Source organism: Idiotropiscis lumnitzeri, chromosome 20, assembly GCF_059441095.1.
Source record: "Idiotropiscis lumnitzeri isolate Australia: NSW breed Sydney's pygmy pipehorse chromosome 20, RoL_Ilum_1.0, whole genome shotgun sequence".
Classification (NCBI taxonomy): Eukaryota; Metazoa; Chordata; class Actinopteri; order Syngnathiformes; family Syngnathidae; genus Idiotropiscis; species Idiotropiscis lumnitzeri.
The window spans coordinates 12,178,278-12,197,196 of record NC_142410.1 but is presented as its reverse complement, the minus strand read 5'-3'; the positions used below and the strand labels follow the sequence as shown (position 1 = coordinate 12,197,196).

Genomic DNA, 18,919 nt, shown 5'->3' with positions numbered 1-18,919 from the left:
CAGTCGGGAAGTTGACGCCGCTTTCAAGTCCTACACATTTTTTTTTTTTCCTCTTGCATCCAGGGAAACTTTTTCAAATGCACCCTGACCTTTGAATGTCCCATGAGACGCATGTTGAGAAAGAAGATGCCATCTTTTATTATGTTAATTTTCCAATCTTTTTTTGCCCGATTTGTAGCATGCAGTGTGCACTCTGTAGCTGATGAATCGATTTTTTTTTATGGCGAAATCGGATGATTTTTTTTTTTCCCCAGTCAGTCCCCCCCCCCCTTTTTTTCTTTTTTTGCAGCTCTAATCAAAGCACGTTTGTTAATGCGTTAATGGCAGTGACCAGCGAGGAGTCAGTGTACAATTTAGCAACTTAGTTGCTATATTTTGCGACTTTTCCAACTTTTTCCAAACCGCACTTATTGCGATGAAATCTGTTGAAGAAACCGCCAAAAATGATTTGGTGGTCCCAGTATGGCTCCCGGGCCTTGAGTTTGACACCTGTGTGCTAGGTCATGCAGGTCATTGCCCAGGTTGTTGCAGCATGTGAAAAAACAGAACACAAAATTTGTGAGCCAGCTCTATTTTTTTTTTTTTGTGACAAGCTCCCGAGAGAGAAAAGTGCCTGTCAACAACTTTGTCCAAACAACAACCAAAACATCACAGCTCATCAATCCATCTTGTTACGTGCAATTCTTATTTATTTATGAAACATTTGCGTGTGTGTGTGTGTGTGGGGGGGGGGGGGGGTCATGCCATCTGAATGATATGACAGCAAGGGAGGAAAAACAACAAAATGACAACCACACCAAAACCACCTGAGGGCATGTGCCAACAAATTCCATCAGTGTCAGCCAGCCTTATTTCAAAAGCCCCCCCCCCACCCCACTCTAACCCCCACCCACCTCCTGCGCAGCAACCCTTCCACGCCCGAACCAGGCTCACTGCGGGTAGCCACACACACCCCCCCCCCATTAGAACATACAATAAAAGGCTTCATTTGCTTTGTTGTGGAACAATTCTCTTTAATAATGCTCCAACGACGAAACATACACGAAACGTGCACGCCGTCCGTGCACTACCGGGCCGCGAGCATTTTCCCCGAAAGCCCTCAGGCCCTCAAGACGGCAGCGGTGGCATCAAGATGGATGCCGCCTGCTTGTGATCTCCGCTTGTCAGACAAGCGTCACGCAAGGCCGGCAACACAAATCAAAATGCACACGTTCGACGACTCCTCTCGCATTGATGCGGCCGCGCTTCCCGTTGGCCGTTCGCCGGCCGCCAATGACGTGAAGGTGTTAACACGCTATTGATGTCGCCGCTTTGTGGACTAATGGATTGGATGGCCATGTTAGAGTTGCGCTTTCATCTCGTTTCGATCATGACAATCATTGCCGATGATTCGGAATATACACTTTGATGTACGGCGCGTCCTCCAAGGTCACACGGAAAATGGATTTTCACGTTTCTTCAAGCGGGAGGTCCTCGGGTTTATTATGCAGTTCCATTTCTCCGTGACGCAAAATTTTAGCTCTAATGTTTGCTAACCCTTGCTGGAATGCCAAATCAATTATGCCGTTTATGTAGAACGCATCCGGTCTTGATATTTGGACCCTGCAGATCCTAATTTTTGTGTTTATTTTATTTGCCAATTTGGTTGACCGGCCTCGCCCAACTTGTGCGCCATGTTGAGACTCTGGTGCGGAAGCAATGTGCCGCGTGAAAGGATTCGCTTTGCATGTCCAGGACGGAAGTCGACTGTGACCGCTCCCAAAGCGGCGCAGCCTTCCCTTGCACATTATCCGCAACGGTTGGAACCCGACTCCCCGCATCGAGGTGCCCCGTGCCGCGCAGATGGCCACCAAACGTGAGCCTCAAGGATGTTCCAACTTGGTGGCTACTTTTGATGGCTTGACGCTAGCAACAGACTGGGACTCTTTTCTCCGCACGGCGATGGGATCCTCTGGATACTCGCGTCTTTAAGGTCACGGCGCCAGAAGAAAAGCCATAAAAGCACAAAGGCGGCCAACTTGTCCAACAACAACTCAGCTGCCACTAGTCCTCCCTCTTGTCTTGCCAGACGAGACGAACCCCAAACAAAAAAACATTGGGGGAGCCCCCGCCCCCCTCCCTTTTTGTTTACCACTCTCATAGGTTGATCCCGGGCCGAGCTTGTGACAGAGGTGATGTCTAAATTAATCATTCATGCTCCCTCACACGGGCTACAGTAACGGGCCTGAAATATTAATGGGCGTTGCGGAATAAATTGGAGTCCCTTTTCTCTCTGTGATTAGAATCCACCGGCGCGCTCGCACACATGTTTATTTATGCCCTGGAGATGAGGAACGGGGTCACTATTGGGAGTTTGTCCACACGCACACACTCACACTGTGGTTTCCCTTTTCTTTCTGCCACTCGCACTTGTGTAGCAAGCTCCCGCTTTATGAATATGTCCATATTTGTTTCCAGGTAGTCTGAGCGCTGACGATACATTAAACATGATCTGCTGGTAGCGTCACGCGATCTTGGACGGTATGAATGCTGTCCAACGGGCAGCTCGGGAATTGGTTGGGGATTTTATTGTATTTTTTTTGGGAATGAGGTCAGGTGCTTTTTCCGAGGTGGGTGCGCGTGACCCGTCTTGCCACCTTGAGAAACATTCGGTACAAGTGAGCTGATTTCATGCCAGCTTTGACAGAGTGTGGGCCGTCGGTTTTCGGCTGTGGGGGGAAAAAAAAAAGTAAATATTTCAACGACTAATTTCTTCAGTTTCACATTTGGGATGTTCCAAACATGAAAATTCCTCAACTTTCCTGAAGCAACTTTTCTTGACAAAATATTATTAAACGATCCAATTGAATACAAAATCCGAACCAAAAGTATATGGTTAAATGTAATGACTCCATTTTAGCCAAAAGTCTCCCGTCAAAATGAGAAGCCCGACGAGGTGTCGAGTGGAGGGACAGAAAAAGACCTTTCCGTTTTTGTTTTTTTTTGACAGGGTAGCAGAAAGTTAACGGTCCAAATGATCTGTTTTCTTGCCGGTGTGTCCGTTGGGCATCTTGCAGCAGAGTTGACACTTTTCTGTCATGATTGGCGCTTTTGCCCCCCCCCCCCCCGTCCCGAGATGCCGCGAATGCCGAGATGGCGTTTTCACGGCTCCCGATCGGATGCGACTCTTTTTGGCCCTCATTGTCGTTAAAGCTGTTGATGTGTTTTGAAGGATTCAGGTTGCGTTTTGCTAACACGTCTTGGAAATTAGCGACCTCCAACCTTTTGTCGCATTTTGCTACCGTGACCCACGACATCACGCTCCGTTTGAGCTCCAAATAAAGTCGTGTTTTTTTTTTTTTTTTTAAATGCTTGATTTGTTTTTATGTTCGAGTCGCTTCCGATGTTCTTCCCGCGAACGTCGTTGCAGTTTGACGAGGCTCATCCGACTGATGCCTTCCTCCTGCACTGTATCGGCCTGTCAACGCCGCAGCCCGCGACTGTCATCTTGCCGAGATGGGCCATTTTTCAACGTCGAGGAAGGCAATTCCCATCGACGTCGGCTCGATCCGGGAACTGGCCTGACTCGTTATTCTCGGTTCACGGAGACAGCAACTGTCAAAACGGACGGCGGGCGTGGTCGCAATGAGCCCAATTCAACTGCATGGCTCGCATAATTTGGGGCTGATACACACTTTATTATTGACAAATTCACCTGAACGCTCCAATATTTGTTAAGTAGTGCCATGCTGGCATCTTGCGCCTTCTGCAGGCAATCACAAACCTTTTGGAGGGCTTCAATGACGCAGGGATTTTTTTTGCAACACCATACGTCAAATGTTTGTGGCTCTAGCATAGAGCCTTGTAGTACGCCGCTCTGCTCCATCTACCGTGGATCTAGAGTTTTGGACTCGGTTCGTTTCCTCCGGTAGCAAAGTTAGCCTAATGTGCCTCGTACGTCGTCGTAACCTTCGGACCCCCCTGTGCGCTGGTGTGTGTCGACAGTTGTCAGTTTGAAGCCAGCGAGGTTGTCCTCGTCCAGCTCCCGCCGGCGGTGTGCTAATTAAATCTGCGTCCGTTTGGAATGACAGGCGTCCGCTGAGCGCGGACGAGTGGCAGGTTGGAGCGGCTCTGACAGCTTCTAATCGCTGTCAGGTAAAAAGTAGCCCAGGAAGGTGCCAAAGACACAAAACGCCCACCTCTCCTCTCACCTGCTGCTGCCGCTCTTCTGCGTGTTTACAATTTTCCGACTTTTATTGACCTCGAGCCGTGAACTTCTTTTAGGGGGTGTTCGTTATTGAGCCGCTGAGGACTATCGTGCGCTAACTTCTGTTTTGTCAAACTAAAGCACTTCTGCTTTCAACTTCATTTTCTAAAATGTTTTTGTGGGAGGTGAAGCCGTTTTCTTGGAACTTTTCAGGATTGTTGCTTAGTCGGCGGCTGGATTTTGTTTACTTTTGTGTCATGGACATGATTTAAGCGTGTTTGTGTTTTTCAAATGTTTTCGTCAAAACCTGTAGCAACCAAATTCAACGCCATCATCCACTGAAACCCCCCCGCTCCCCCCACTGCAAAAGTGTTGAAAGTCCAACTTGGAGTGAAGTTTCCAGGTTGGACGCAAACTCGTTCCTCGCCTCCTTTTGGCACGAAGGCTTTGCCCAGGTGCCGTCTGTGCCATTGGCAGAAGCTGGCACACTTTGGGCACGGCCTCGTCCCCCACAGCCCCCACCGCCCCCCTTCTTCCTCAAAGGCTTGCCTCATTCCAACCCCCACAACCCCCAGGAACCCCCCCATGCACGGTCCCTGCTGCTCCGTAGCTCAGGGAGCTCATTAAGGCCAGACTTCCTCTTCATTTAATCCATTTTTCATAGCTTAAAAAACACTCCCTGATCTTAAAAAAAATCCGGCTAATTTTGAGCTTGGAAAGACTGAAAATACATCATGGGGCGAGGAGGGGAAAAAAAAAAAAAAAGCAGGCCTGCGTGCCTTTTTGCAAGGTCTGATGTCGAAATGAAATGTTTTCTCACATTTGTCCATGAGAACGTGCAGAACCTGTTCCGGGTTCTTTGCGGGTCCCACGTGTTAGCTTTGCTTAATGAAAACATTGGTCGCAACACGCTTCCGGACTTAAATTATGCATCGGCCGACAGAGGGCAGGAGGTCCCCGTAGACTCACACTTGTTGGGGGAGTCCAGTTGGAGTTCAAACGCAGGCCGGCACACGAAACTAAAAAATGGAGTTCAAATTGTCTTCATTTTAGGAAAGTGAAACATTTTCCTTTTTCTTCTTCTTTTTTTTTTTTTTTAAATCATGACTGGTCTCGCTTCTTTTTCACTACGTTAAACATTTTTTTTCCTTTTAGCGAAAGTGAAACAGGTTTTCCTTTTAGGAAATGAAAACATAACCATTGTCTCTTCTGTTATCGTTCAGCGAGGCTGTTTAATTTTTATTCTTTTTTTCACACTGCACCGATGAATCTTTCCGTTGCAAACGAGTCGCCGCAGGTGTCGCTGACCACGTTCCGCAACCTCGTTTCGAGGCCTCCCTCAAATAGACGGCCGCCAATTAGGTGAATAAACGCCTCGATTAAGGCATCTTAGTGCGCTTGCTTTCCGTATTTTCCCTGAAGGTTTGTCTTTTGTTCTGTCCAAGTTAACATCCTCAAAAGTTGTCTCAGGCTTTGTCCTTCATCTTCTTCAACAAGGACAAAGAATTTTTTTTTTTTTTTTTAATTCTTCCCCCTTCCCGCCTCCTTCCCGAAGCTATCAGAGCATTAATATACCTCCCAGGTACAAAGCGTCTCCTTAGCTTTTGACACTTGTTTCGGCGAGGGTCTCTCGGGGGGCTGCTTACATATCCAGCCGACGGATGAGCTTGAATGGTTAAGCAGGCCCCCCCCGCGGCCTCTCGTTAGCCCCGGCGACCGAGGTGGGGCGGGGTTCCGTGAAGGTGGCCGGGTCGGCGCCCCCCCGGGGTCCGGCGAGGTGGCCGTGCCGTGCCGGGCCGGGACCCGGCACCGGGCTGTCAAGTGTCAGCCTCAATCAAAATGGCGCGTGCTCCTATTTGCATGTCAAACTGCAATATTTGCTCAGTACGTCATATATTTTAGAGACCAACTGGCCATTTATGAACATTTATCACGTGGCGTTTCCCTCAATATTTTTTTTCTCTTCTCGATATGTACTAAAATCAATCTAAAATCAAAACTTGAACCCTTCCAGAAGCAGGTGATGTTTTTTTTTTTTTCGTTTTTTTTTTTGTTTTTTTACACGATTAGGTGTCTATTTGGGACTCGTTTATTTTTAGAAATGCATTTTTATCATTTTTGTAAAAGTGAGTAATTTTTGTTTTATTATAACTTATAGTATGAAATCTTCATTTGTGCCGATCTGCCGTTGCAGTCAATTAGCGATGTCGTACGACGTTGCGTACGCCTCGAAACATGTACGTATGCCGTGAATAAACATGCGTCTTTTAAAAAGTCGAAGTGAAAAGTATAATAAAAGGTCTTGGCCGTCAGAGCTTCGCATTGTTCGTCCTCTTCCATGTTTTATGTTCCGCACTGCACGTTGCGGCTTCCAAGCACAAAAACTTGGAGGGGAAAAAACCCCAAAAATGCCCTCACATGTGATGCCACGCCGCGTATTCACAGAGGCAGATGACAATAATCGGCCTTCAACTGAGAGCCCCCCCCCCCCTTCCCACGCTCACTCGCTGTTAAATGAAGCGCGTGATGTCGCCAGCCCACGTATAATAGCGCTATTCTTGTCCTTATAGCGCACGATCGGCATTACCCTCAAGTCAAAGACAAACTTTGTGTTTGTGCTGCCTCATCATGCGTCTTTTGTCCTCGCGGCTCGTCAAATGCGCCCTTTTCCATTTGCGCCGCGACCAAATGCGTGCGCGTCGCTGCCTTGACTTTCCACTCGAACCTGCCGTGACGCCGAGCTTGTGTCTCAAATTCCTCGTGCAGTCGCGCCTTCAGATAAGAGTTGAAGTCGCTCCGTGGCCGCGCTTGTATGTTAAATCATATTCCGCTTCTGGAAAGCAACCGGGAATGTCACGGGTTGTCTTCAACATTTGAGCTGCTCTCTCGTCAAATCCAGTTGGAGACAAACTTGTGCTCAAATCTCCGCAACTGTACGGAACTGAAGTAAGAATGTCGACTGCGCTACCAAAAGCTTATCGCGAGTCACGACTTACGGCGTGTCAGCCTCACATTGTCCATTAGCCTAGCGTAGCCTAGCGTAGCCTAGCGTAGCCTCGCAGCACTTGCATTCCAAGGACAAGTTGTGTTCAAATCTGTCAGACGTTTGCAAACTTCCCAAGACGGCCAACAGCTGGACGCAAAGACGGTCAACTTTTGGAAGTCGTCTCGTCGCTCGGTTTTGATGCGGCTCCCTACTTTTTTTTTTGCGGCAGCTCCTTCTTGTGGACTTCACTCGCTCAGCGGAAGACGGGCGAGCGGGCTGAATGGCGTTTAACAAGCTATTTAATTCATTTAGCGGCGAGGGGCCTGTAATCAGCAGTCATTGAGGTAAAGACACTCGGAGGACTCTGAAGGGGGGGAGAGAAAAAAAAGAAAAAAGCAAAAAGCGAGGAGGCGGCTCCTCGACAGGCCTTGTCAAAACATGCAAATGAGCTTGATGCCGCATCCCATCTTTGACAAGGATAATGAAGGCGTTCCAATTCGGGACGTGTTAACAGACTGCGAAAGACCTCCTCGCTAATCACGACTCCTCAACGCTTGTGTGTGTTTTTCTCCGCCGTCTCCCATTTGATTGGCTAATGAACTGCCTTTTTGGGGAGCGTTAGATCTCCTTTTGCCGATTTTGAGAGGATGGCAGGGAAGGAGTGTGCCCGAGGTGTGCTGTTGTACACGTAATTAAAAGGCAAGAAATGTTGTGTTAGGCTCTTTGATCTGCTCGTCAACTCTCCTGATTAAAGACGCCCAAGCCTTTAATCAATGCTAATGTCATGATTAGTGCTCTTAAACTGTTGAAAATGAACGGCAACTTGGGTTGTTTTTTTTCCCTCCCCCGCCCGGGAACTCGTCTCTTGCCGGGTCCACTTTCCCGACAAATTAGGAAACTTTTTGTCTCCGTGCACGTCGTGTTATATTAGGATTGAAAATCACAGCTCATGGCGCTTCATGGCCGAGGAATAAAAAGGCGACTGAAAAGTCGGCTTAAAAAAAGAAATTATTTGTCTCGGAAAGGTTAACGGCAATCTTTTCGGGAACCTGCAGCAACAATAATTTATTTATTTATTTATTTTCAGAAGGGGTAACGTCAATATTTTTTCTTTTTTCTTTTTTGCAATATCAACATCTTTGATATCAATGCATGCAAATGAGGCGGTCTCTGTCCCTCAGCTCAAACGGCGTGTTTAGGAACTGAAAAAAAAAACACTTTTAATCGGGATCTGCTTTGCAATTTGAGGGCCAGATTTTTTTAGAATAAAAAAACATTTTATTTTGCCGTTTACAAATTAAATAGTCCTTTTTTTCACACATTTAGCCTGTTTGTCGTTTTTCAACTCCGTTAATTGTTGCGGTTGCTCATGCTTCCCCTGATCCATAAATGCTGACCAAACTGCTGATTTTTTTTTTTTTTTGCACGTGACAAACGAACCTTGCAACGTGTCATTCATTGTTCTCCGTCCTTCGGTCTCGTTTTAAACAAATGAGTTTCATCGTGCCCCGCTTATTATTCTTTTGCGTCCGCTTGCTTTTTTCTTGGCCGTACAATTTTGCGCCGCACAAATGTCAGCGTGTTGAATAATGCGCACGTGGTTGGGAGGTGACTTTTAATTCGGCGCTTCATCCATTTTTGACGAATTCCAGCCAGGTTCATCAAAAACATCATTTTCTCAACACTGCAAATGGAATTAATGTCAGCTCGGCTGTATTGGCTGACCAGCCGTCTGCTCAATTTTTGCGGTCGTCCTTTTTAATTGACCACCTCGAAAAAAACAAAACAAAAAAAAACAGGCCCAAGTCCATTAGTTTTCATTTGGTTGCTTGAGTAAAGAGCGCTTGATTAAGTCCGAGCAATTTTTGCTGGCGGCTTCCTGCGCCCCCCCCAGCTCTCCCCCCCTCCCCTCACCTCCCGCTCGGCCGCCTCGCCGCCCTCTGCCACCGGCGCTGGTTGGCGTGCGCGTTCATTTAATGGCCACAAAGCCTGTGGACGCGCACGCGGCTACATTGTCGAGAGTTTGTTTACTCTGCCAAACCATTTTTGCGTCTGAATGCTTTTTTGGTGATTACTCTACATTACATTACAACGCCACGTATTAAATATGAGCCGGCCTTCGGGAAAATGCCGCCGTAGAGGAAAGTGGCTTTGCAACTGGACGAGAGGGACTTTGACGTAAATTTGACGTCTTGAGACTCTTGGGGGGGGGGGGGGGGGGGGGGGTTCTTTCAATTCTCAACACCTTTGCTCATTTTGAAACGTGTCTATTAGCAGCCGGCCCGGTCATTTTTACCCATTAAGCTGCCGTCTTATCACACTGAAGTCGACCTTACGCCGCGCCGTCCCGCCAATTGTCCGTAATCAGCCGTTGAAAGCGGCAGGCGGAAATTTCTCTCTCGCGCCACGCTTCGGTCTGACGGACAAGCAAACGATCCGGCGGGGGGGGGCGGAGGGGTCGCGTGAGGCGGAGGAGGAGAAGCGAGAATGATGAATAGGCCAAGTTGAGTGTCTGACTAACGGAGATCTGTCTTAATCAGAAGTGATTTGTCAGAACAGGAGCCGCGTGGGGTCAGGGCGCCGCCGATGAATAAAACACAGCCTCGCCAAGTGAAGAAAGGCCCCACAAATCCGCCCTGACTGCCATCCGACGAGGCCGAGGGCTAAAATGGAGAATTTCCACGGCAGGCCGCGACCAATGGCGAATTTTGCCAAATGTAAACTCGTGAGAGCAAAAAGAAGTTTTTTTGTTTTTTTTTTAGGGGGGGGGTGAAATTTGTTAGGCCAAAACCTGAAAACTTACCTTGACTAAGTGAATCGTCGATTGTAAGCCATCACCCAACCTTAATCCAATTTTGAAACCAAAACGAATCCCTCATTCCTAATTCAATCCCAAACTTGAACTCGAACTGAAAGCCTGAAACTGTCCGTAACGAATTTTAAGTTGAACCAAATTGCAATCCTCACTGACATGCAAACCGGACCAAAACCTTCATGGCGCCGTTACGTCCTCGCCCCGATGGCGCCATCTGCTCGCTCCCAACTAACTTGGTCGGGAGTTGTGTTGTTCCTCGGCTAAATCTTCCTCGCGGTGCGTCCCGTGCGGCCGTGCGCTCGGCACCGCTTTTATTCGGAGCCAAAAAAGAAGCAGCAGCGCTTCGGCTCGCTAGCCTCATGGCCTGTGGGCTCGGCATCACAAATGCGTCCCGGTGTGGCTACAACTTGGATGAAAGGTGATGAAAGTGTGTCACCAGCCACTTGTAGAAGTTGTGACTCCCCCGAAAGGAGAAAAAAAAAAAATAATACAAAGACAGGTAACTTTATGCACCGGGGAGTCGCTGGCAGTCGGCTGCTCCGCTTTGTCACACACACGCTGTCTGAGCTACAAAAAAAAAAAAAGAAATGGTCTAAAATGTGATGTGGGTTTCTCGCTGCGCCTCCTCAACCGTCCTGTGGGTGTCACCATTGCTGGAGTGTGTGCGGGCGATTCAAAAAAAAAATGTGATTGTTGCCGTGTCCAATTAAATGTCTGCAAAGTGGAGGAAGTTCCGAATCGCAACTATTGGCAACATGGTGGCTTTAACGTCTGCCTCACATTTCGAATACTAGCCGCTCGCGTTCACCGTCTCAGATACGACAGTGGAGAATTTGAGAATGGCTCCGCCAAGTGGATGAACATAATAACTGCAATGCACGTGCATATTTTGTTTAGCACTTTTTATGCAGCTCCTCAAATATTCGGTTTTTAGTTAGGCCACATTCTTGTCGAATAGAAAGAGTTCAAAACATTGACCAATTTTTGCTCTTTGCCGTCGGCGTCCTCCCGTATTTGTCGTACTTGCCAACCATCTTAAAATGATTCATAAAAAAAAAACCCATTGAAGGCTCATCGGACTGTCCTGTGCCAATTCCTTGAGTCGATAATAGATTTATAGAGGGGAAAATCTCTCTCCGCTACAATTTCCCCTTTTGGAGGCTAATTCTTTCCTGCGGCTCTCGCTCGGAGCGAGCGGCTCAACTGGAGCCGTGGAGCATCATGTCATGTCATAATGGGCTTGTTAAACAGACCTCGGGGTACGGCCATCGCGAGCGAGTGAGTCAGAGCGAGCGCTCTGCGCCGGGCTTATTTAAATTGTTAATCGCTCTTTAAACTGCCAGGGAATATTTGACTCGCTAACGAGCAACAAGTCCAGGGCAGCAGCTGTGGAATTTCTGCTGATGATGAATTAGTGTGCGTGGAGCATATATGGTTGTTCTTCCCCGCCGCTAATGAAATCTGCAAAGCAGAACGTTGACAATTAAGACGAATGGAAATGGAGCGACCTGCCAGAAAATGAGTCACGCTCCAAACAAAATACGTTGAATCCAATAAAACGCTGTTGTTGTCGTCGTCACGGCGACGAGCCCTTTTAAATGATTTGTGTTAACAAGCTGTTATTAAACCTTGTTCGGCAGTCAGCAAAAGGAAAAAAAAAAGGTCCTTTTGAGAAGGCCATTATCTAATTTCCCCTCTCAGACAAGGTCAGGACACGACGGCATTGAGACGATTTGAATCAAATAAAGCGGCCAAGGGCGGCCATTACCATTTTGCGCCAGAATACCTTTTGAATTTGACACTTAATGTCCTCCTTCGTCGGCTGAAGGAGAAAAGAAGCACGTTGACCAAACAGTGGTTGGAGCTCACTTGCCGCCATCATCATCATCTTCTTCTTAACCTCCGAGCAGGAACGCTCCCGACCTCAACCGCGCGAAAACAGCTGGCGGCAAGATCGTCGACAGCCTCATTTCGGAAGTTGACCCAACGATTGAGAATTGTGGCGACACAAGTTGAAGCTCACCTGTTGTGAACGGCAGACGAAGCAAGCGTAACCTCGGGCATGATTGGAGGCACCAACTTTTCCCAATAATGTGCTCGTGGGATGGGAGGGGAAAAAAACGAACTTCTTGCATCTCGCTTGCAGTGCTGCTCGTCACCCTCATTTATTGAGGAGAGCAACGACAGCGTCGACACAAATGGATAGATGTGCTTATTTGTGTCTTTAACAGAAGATTTCCTTCCTGTTCCCTCCCTTGTTCTGCTCCGATAGCGACGAGGGGGGGGGGGGCTTTTTGTGCTGTTCTGGTTATTAATACCTGCGCTCCGTCTTTTTAATCTGCCCTATTTGTCACATGTGACTGTCTGACTGCGCTGTTTAATCTGGGGATCCTTCAATCTGTCTGCTCCCGGATTAGAAATTAATGAAGGCAGGAAGCGACGCATTTGAGTCGCTTACAGTGTCGACGAGCTAAAAGGTTCGGCGGATCAATGGCGTGTCATTCATTTGACGGCGTCTTCTCATTTTTAGACACCCCCAAAAACAATGCCCCCCCCCCTCATTGCTCTCTCTTGTTTAGCTGCCAGATGTAGCCCCGTTTTTTTTTTTTTTCCTCCCCCCTCCGCCCCTCCCAAACAGGCGCTCAGCACGTGGGCCCTTTGGTGTTCGGCACCTGTGTAGTGTAATACAGTCAGCGACTGTGTTGTTTATCTCGCATTTGTTTGGTGCGCTTGAAAGCCCGTCTTTGATCCACGCAAGGATTCTTCACTCCCCTCCCGATTCATCCTCTCGCCGCCGTCGTTTTTAAACGCAAATGCTGTTGCTACATTGGCGGAAGGAAGGCGCTTTTTTTTTTTTGGGTGTATGCAACCCAAGGGACAGGAGACTGACAGTGACCACTGACGAGCGTGTCAGGTGCCTTGTCGTGATGTTTTTTGTTTTTATTTTTGTAATTACACGGTAATGCGTCTGCACCTACGAATGACGAGATGCATTTCAAGAAAACAAAGAAAAATGCGGCAGAAAGGCGTGACCAACCCGATACGGCCAAAACTCAAATGGAGCCAAGTGCGATCTATAATATTGTTCTGTCAATCCGTCTGCGGTATCTTTCTGCGTCCTCAACTTGTTTTTGCAATTTGCTTTGTGTTCGGGCAGAACAAGTGGGTCAAGAGATTCTCTCCAACCTTCACACCGACCGTGAGAAGATCCAGCGGGCCCGAGAGCGGGTGAGTGTTGCCAAGCGTGCGAGCGTGGGCCCGGCCCGTTAAACGCGGGCAAACACCTTCGTGACGCAGCGTCGCCTCGGGAGGCGTCGACACTTTTGTGTTTGCGTGTTTTTCTTGAGTCATTCCGATTTCCTGTGCATTAGAATAAGTTTGTTTAGTTAGCTTAAACGCCGGCGTCCGTCGGGTCACATGCGGCGGAATCATCCTGAGCTCATGCTTCTCCTGAACCATCGTCCGCATTTCTTGTTTTGTTTTTTGTAGACAGAAGTTTTCCCTTCAAATAAAAATGATTGTGCTTGTTTGTCTCCCGAAAACAAAAAAAAAACAAAACGTTGACTGGCCACAAATCTTCAACCTTCGTTAACAAAAAACAAATTCTTAACGCATCCAATAAGCAGTCAGTGTTCCCGCGTCTGCGAGACTGAAAAATGACAGGAAAAGCCTTCTTGAACATCCAAGCATAATTGAACTTTTGAAACTGACAGTTGTGTGCCGACTCCCATTTAATTTGCGCTTTAAAAATAAAAGGGCCACATTCTAATTCTAATTTTTCGGCTTGTTTCATGCGACGATGAAAAAACATTCTTGTAGGCGGGAACGCGAGCGCCATCGTCTTGCGTTTTTTTCGTGCTGCTTTTACCGGTCATGTTCGGTGACAAAATGACTTCTTCAGAACTTTAGTGGGTCTTTTAATATGGACAGTGAAATAATTTCCCGCTTTTTTAAATTTTTTTTTATGAAACAAACAAATGGGCCTGACCCAAAAACTCGATTAATCGATCGGCCTACGTAGCCCCGAATTTTCTCCCTCGAGAACTGCTGACATTCTTAACCTGCCACACACGCACACGCACACCCCCACGCACACCCCACACACACACAGGGCCAAGCCAGGTAGGCAAGTGGAGAGCAAACACAGGAAGGGCCGCCCCACCCCCGGCGGCCCCCTCAACGCAGACCGCTTCAGGATCACAACAAGGCAGTCGGCCCCGCTCAGGCGCTTTCAAAGGAAATCAAACATCTCCTTTCAAAAATGCTCCACTCTGTCTACTTTCTCTCTCTTTCTTTTTGCTTTCTTTTTTTTTTTTTTTAACTCTCTCTCTCTACTTTCTTCCCGAGAGTCTTCTTTGCCCCACGCCCCCCAACTGCACTCACACAAACACACACACACACACACATGCAACTTTAAAGTCCGTTTGTGGAGCACAAGCGAAGCCACGAGATAAATCGACGCGGTTGAAGAAGTCGTTAACAACCACTTTGCCACAATAAAAATGTTTGATGCATGAAGATTTGTTTGGTTTTGAACTCCCGTGGACCCCCCCCCCCCTCCCCCACAAAACAACCCACGAATGCTCCAATCGGCTCAGCAGGAGTTGCTTTTGTGGTACAAAATGGTAAACGAAAAGAAGCCAGCCCCTTTCTTACCGTCATGATTGTGTTTTTTTTTTCCGATGTTTCCCCCCTCCAACACACCTGATTCAAGTGAGGCGGCTTGTCAGATCTTTGCTGATGAGCTCTTGAAGACGCATCTTTGCTTTCGTTTTTCCGGGTTTTAAATTGGCAACCTTCAAAAAAAAGTTCTTTTTGACGACAGGTACGAACACCACAAAGCTCACGTGAGTTTATTAACCGTATCGTCTGCCTTGCTTGTGTCCTTCCAGCTGCGAGAAACGGACGCCAACCTGGGCAAGAGCTCTCGCATCCTCACCGGCATGCTGAGAAGGTAAGCGGCAGGTACGAAACTCGCCAACACTCAGCGTCAGTGGACGTGAAACATGGACGTTAGCAAAAAAAAAAATAAAGTCCAAACTCAATTTCAAAAATTTGATGTTATACGAGATTTAAACGGCTGTCAAATGCCAAATTGGTCGTCTGGTTCTGAACTTTGACATCACCTTCGTCTTTGACTACGGAGTTGGTCGAAAAGAAAATGTTAGTCTACATCTCGGCTCCCGTTTCCTTTTCTTTGCGTCCTTTTCCGCGATATCAAACTGAGGAGACTGAGCAAAGGAAGGCGACTTTTCCGCCTGGCGCCTCCTGTTGCCAAAAGTCGGACAACATTTTGTTGAACGTGCGCCATGTGGCTGAAACCGCCGTCCAACTTTTGCCTTCTCTTGCCTCTCTCTGTTTCCCGCTGCTGCCGCCATCAAACACTCCATTCAAAGACAAATAATTCAATGCTCCTTGCTGCGCCACCCGTCGACACACACACACACACACACACACACACACACACACACGCGCGCACGTGTGCTCCGCCACATCTCCATTTCATAAAGTGGCAGCCTCCTGAACCGCGACGCCTCGGTTTTGTTTCCCCGCTCCCTCTTTCTTGTCGCCCCCTCCCTCCCTGTCGCCCCACTGTGGATTTTGATTAAGAGTAATATGTAAATGACAGCGCCTAAATGTAAAAATCGGGGGGCCGGGAAGGAAGTGCCAATTGAGATAGATGCTTCAGTGCCCGGAGACAATTTGGGTTGGAGGCGAGCGGGCAGGCCGACTGTAACCGATGTTTCTGCATATGTCTCCATTTTGTCACGTTTGATTACGACAAGCGGAGGGAGATTGCCGGCAAGGGGGGCCTATGGGGGGGGGGGGTCAGTCACCCAGAACTCTCCAACAATCATTCATCATCCCGTCGCCGCCGCTAAGTAAATAACCGCCTTATTTCAATATTATCATATTCATGTTAAAGTTCAGCTGTCAGCTAATGCGAAGACTTAATCAGACGTCGCGTCCCACCGAGCACCCGTCTCCCGCCGGCCCCCTCAAATCAGGATTTATGAGCACTCACGCCAGCGTTCGCAGCATCCGCAACTGCCCCGCCGCCCGCCGCCGCTTCTCTTTGGGTTGGCTTGGCACCATTCCAACAAAAGTTGCCTTTCAAATAGGGAGAGGTCATCTCACAAAAGTTCATCTGGACTGAAGCTCCGCCCACTTTCAGCCAACATTTTCTTTTAAATCGAATCGCCTGACTGACTCTCGTGCTCACATCACATTTTTTTTTTTTGGGTACAAAAATCTTCGGTGTGTTTTTCCCTGCACCTCGCGTCGGTTGCCACTTGTCACCCCAGCTGAGAAACAATTGGACACCCATGAAGCGAGTTGTCAGAGTTCAAGCAAAGCCAATTAGCTAAAAAGGCGTTTGAATCCATTTGAGAAACGTGACTCCGACTTTCCGGGGCCTCTTTTTGTGCTGCGTTGTCAATGGCAACCGGGCCACATCCTCCCTGACACGACATCCCAACCGATGTGAGCGGTCCAGCTCGGAGCGATGTCCGGCGCCGCATGAATATGGAGCCGTTCTGCGGCCGGGAGCTTGCTTATGTTTTCCGTCTGATATCCAGACGCCTCCATTCCCGTTTCAAAGCCGCGTCCGCTCGGGGCCTCGACTTTTTTCATCTGCCTGGCGACTGAGTCGACCACCTGCATGTGGGATCGGCTGCCAGCCGGGGTCCGACTTCAACTCCTCCTTGTCTTGCCCGCTTCACTGCCCCCCTTTTGCCGTGCCCACGTCTTCCCTCTGGTCGGGCCGCGGCGGTCTCCAAGTGGGCCGGCAGCCACCTTTCCAATGCCAGCACTTTCCGGCGGCAGTTCGCTTTAGTCCTCAATGGCAGTAAATGAGTTTCAATTTTCATCTTTTCAATTTTATGCCCCAAATATCCGAAGCATTCTGCAACAAATAATAATTTGTCTCATTCATTTGATTTTATTTGTTTTGTTGCAAAGAAAAATCTGTTCTCAATTTTCCAACGTGGATCAAAAATGAATTTTAAATCAATCGATGTTGCACCTGCAAAGCGATTTATCGAGCCAGATGAATTGTGATGGCTGAATTTGCGTCTCTAAATTTTGTGGAGAACGCATGTGTAAATGCTCCCTTAAGTATTTTTTTGAAAATTAAATAACGTGACCTACGTTCTCAATCATCCAATGGCTGTTTTGGAGTCAGTCACAAGAAGGAGTCATGCCATATGGCCAATCATAGAAAAAAAAAAAAATGTTACAAAATGTCTATTTGGGTCTGAGCTCCACTTGTCTTGGCGTAACCAAGCCGACATTCCTTTTTTGTCCTTCTCGTGTGGCGTCGCTAGGACGTTCGCTCCGTCGTATGCGTTCCCGGCTAGTGAGTGCGTGCTATGTAGGTCACGTCACTGACGGCGCCGACGACGTCCCGGGGCCCTCTTCAAGCGCATCATCCCTACAAAACCATTTGATTTGGGCGATAATTGAAGCTGAAAGATAGAGCGCAGCGTTGTTTATCTTTTTCGCCGTCGCCTTTTCTTCTCAGTGTTGATTTATTTAGTGTTGACGCCGCGTTTTAGGGACAGACGAGCGGGGAAAACTCGGACTCAAAAGAGCGAGGGCGGGGATTTCCACACCGTGTCTGGGGAGTCTTACAAAATGGGGTGGGGGGCCTCATTATTATTATTTGAAAAAAATACTTTTGATGAATACAAAGAACTCGTAATTAGCAGCAATTCATTTTTTTTTTTAATATCGACAACGCTTGTGTGTTTCACGGCCTCTGTTTTGGTTAGCAACATCGTTCAAAAGGGCACGTTCCCTTTTTCGAATGCCACGCTCGGTTTTGGCTGTTGAACGTGACTCGCGCACGCCGTCGCCGCCGTGAAGTCATCACAGTCGCCCGAGCGACAGAACATCCCGTTGCGCTGTGATCTCGTCCATTCAAACACGTCGATGGCGTATTGTCGCATCCCTCGTGGGTCGGGCCGAGCCCGCCGGGGAAGCGTTTCATCTTCAAACGCCTTGGTTCTGGCGTCAAGTTGAAAACGGGATTTGTGTGTGACCCCTTGCAACTTTTAAGTGGCGGCATGGACGCAGCTGTGATTCGTGCAAGAAAAAAAATTGGGAGGTTAAGCAAAGTGCGACTTGGACGTGAATTCAAGAAGGTGCTGCTGTTTTGGTCAGCAACTGAGTCTGAATGGAGGCTTTTATCTGTTTTATTTGCCAACCACTTGGTACTTCCATTTTTTTTTCTCTGCACAATTTGGGGAAGGCATTTATTTGTTTTGAAGTGGCTCCCACACCCGCTGACAGCAACTATTTGAGGAATTGCTGCACGTAAGCGAAACAATACTCGCGCCATCCTAATAACGGCTTGTGTGTTTGCACGACGACAGCATTGCGTGCGTCACCGTCAGTACTCGCCAAACAAGCGCCGCTGCCACCTCCTCTCTCGCTCTCTCTCGCGCTCTCGCTTCATCTTTTCTCCTCTTGCAACTCGCCTGTTCGAGAGTGCTGATGAGGCGATTTTATTTGTTTGGCCCCTTTCGAGGAAAATGTTGTTGACAAGGGAATGAACGGCCACGTTTTTTTTTGGGAGGCTCGTCCATGATCCACTGACGTTATCATTTAGAATTCAAAATTCAAGACCCTGTGGCGTAAGGTGAATTTTTTTTTGGGATGCTGCGAACTAATTGATACCAATCCGATCTAAACTTAGGTTTAGCAGGCGTTATTTTTAGGCACCTGGCGACTAATTGTGACAAATTCAGTCAATTTTCCCCCTGGAAATATTTTTTTCTCCTGGCAACTAATTGAGACAGGTTTTTAAAAATTCTTGCCGAACTGAGCAAGGTGAAGTCAATTTATCACGGGAATGTTTCCCGCGTTGTGCCGCTGCTCCTCAGCCGTCACTCCAAACAACTTTTGGACAGGTGAAGCCTCCCAGGAAAGC

At 48.0% G+C, this 18,919-nt stretch overlaps 1 protein-coding gene across 3 annotated transcripts in view; it reads left to right on the top strand.

The window, feature by feature from the left end:
* vti1a (vesicle transport through interaction with t-SNAREs 1A) overlaps window positions 1-18,919 on the top strand; it is a 74,582-nt gene that overhangs the window by 40,746 nt on the left and 14,917 nt on the right. For 2 of the 3 annotated variants that reach the window (XM_088284738.1, XM_088284739.1), the window contains 2 exons: window positions 13,145-13,215; window positions 14,880-14,941. In XM_088284738.1, coding sequence (XP_088140864.1) covers window positions 13,145-13,215; window positions 14,880-14,941 — 133 coding nt within the window. Of the gene's footprint in view, window positions 1-13,144; window positions 13,216-14,879; window positions 14,953-18,919 lie in introns of all 3 variants that reach the window. The other variant, XM_088284740.1, reaches the window with a different exon arrangement.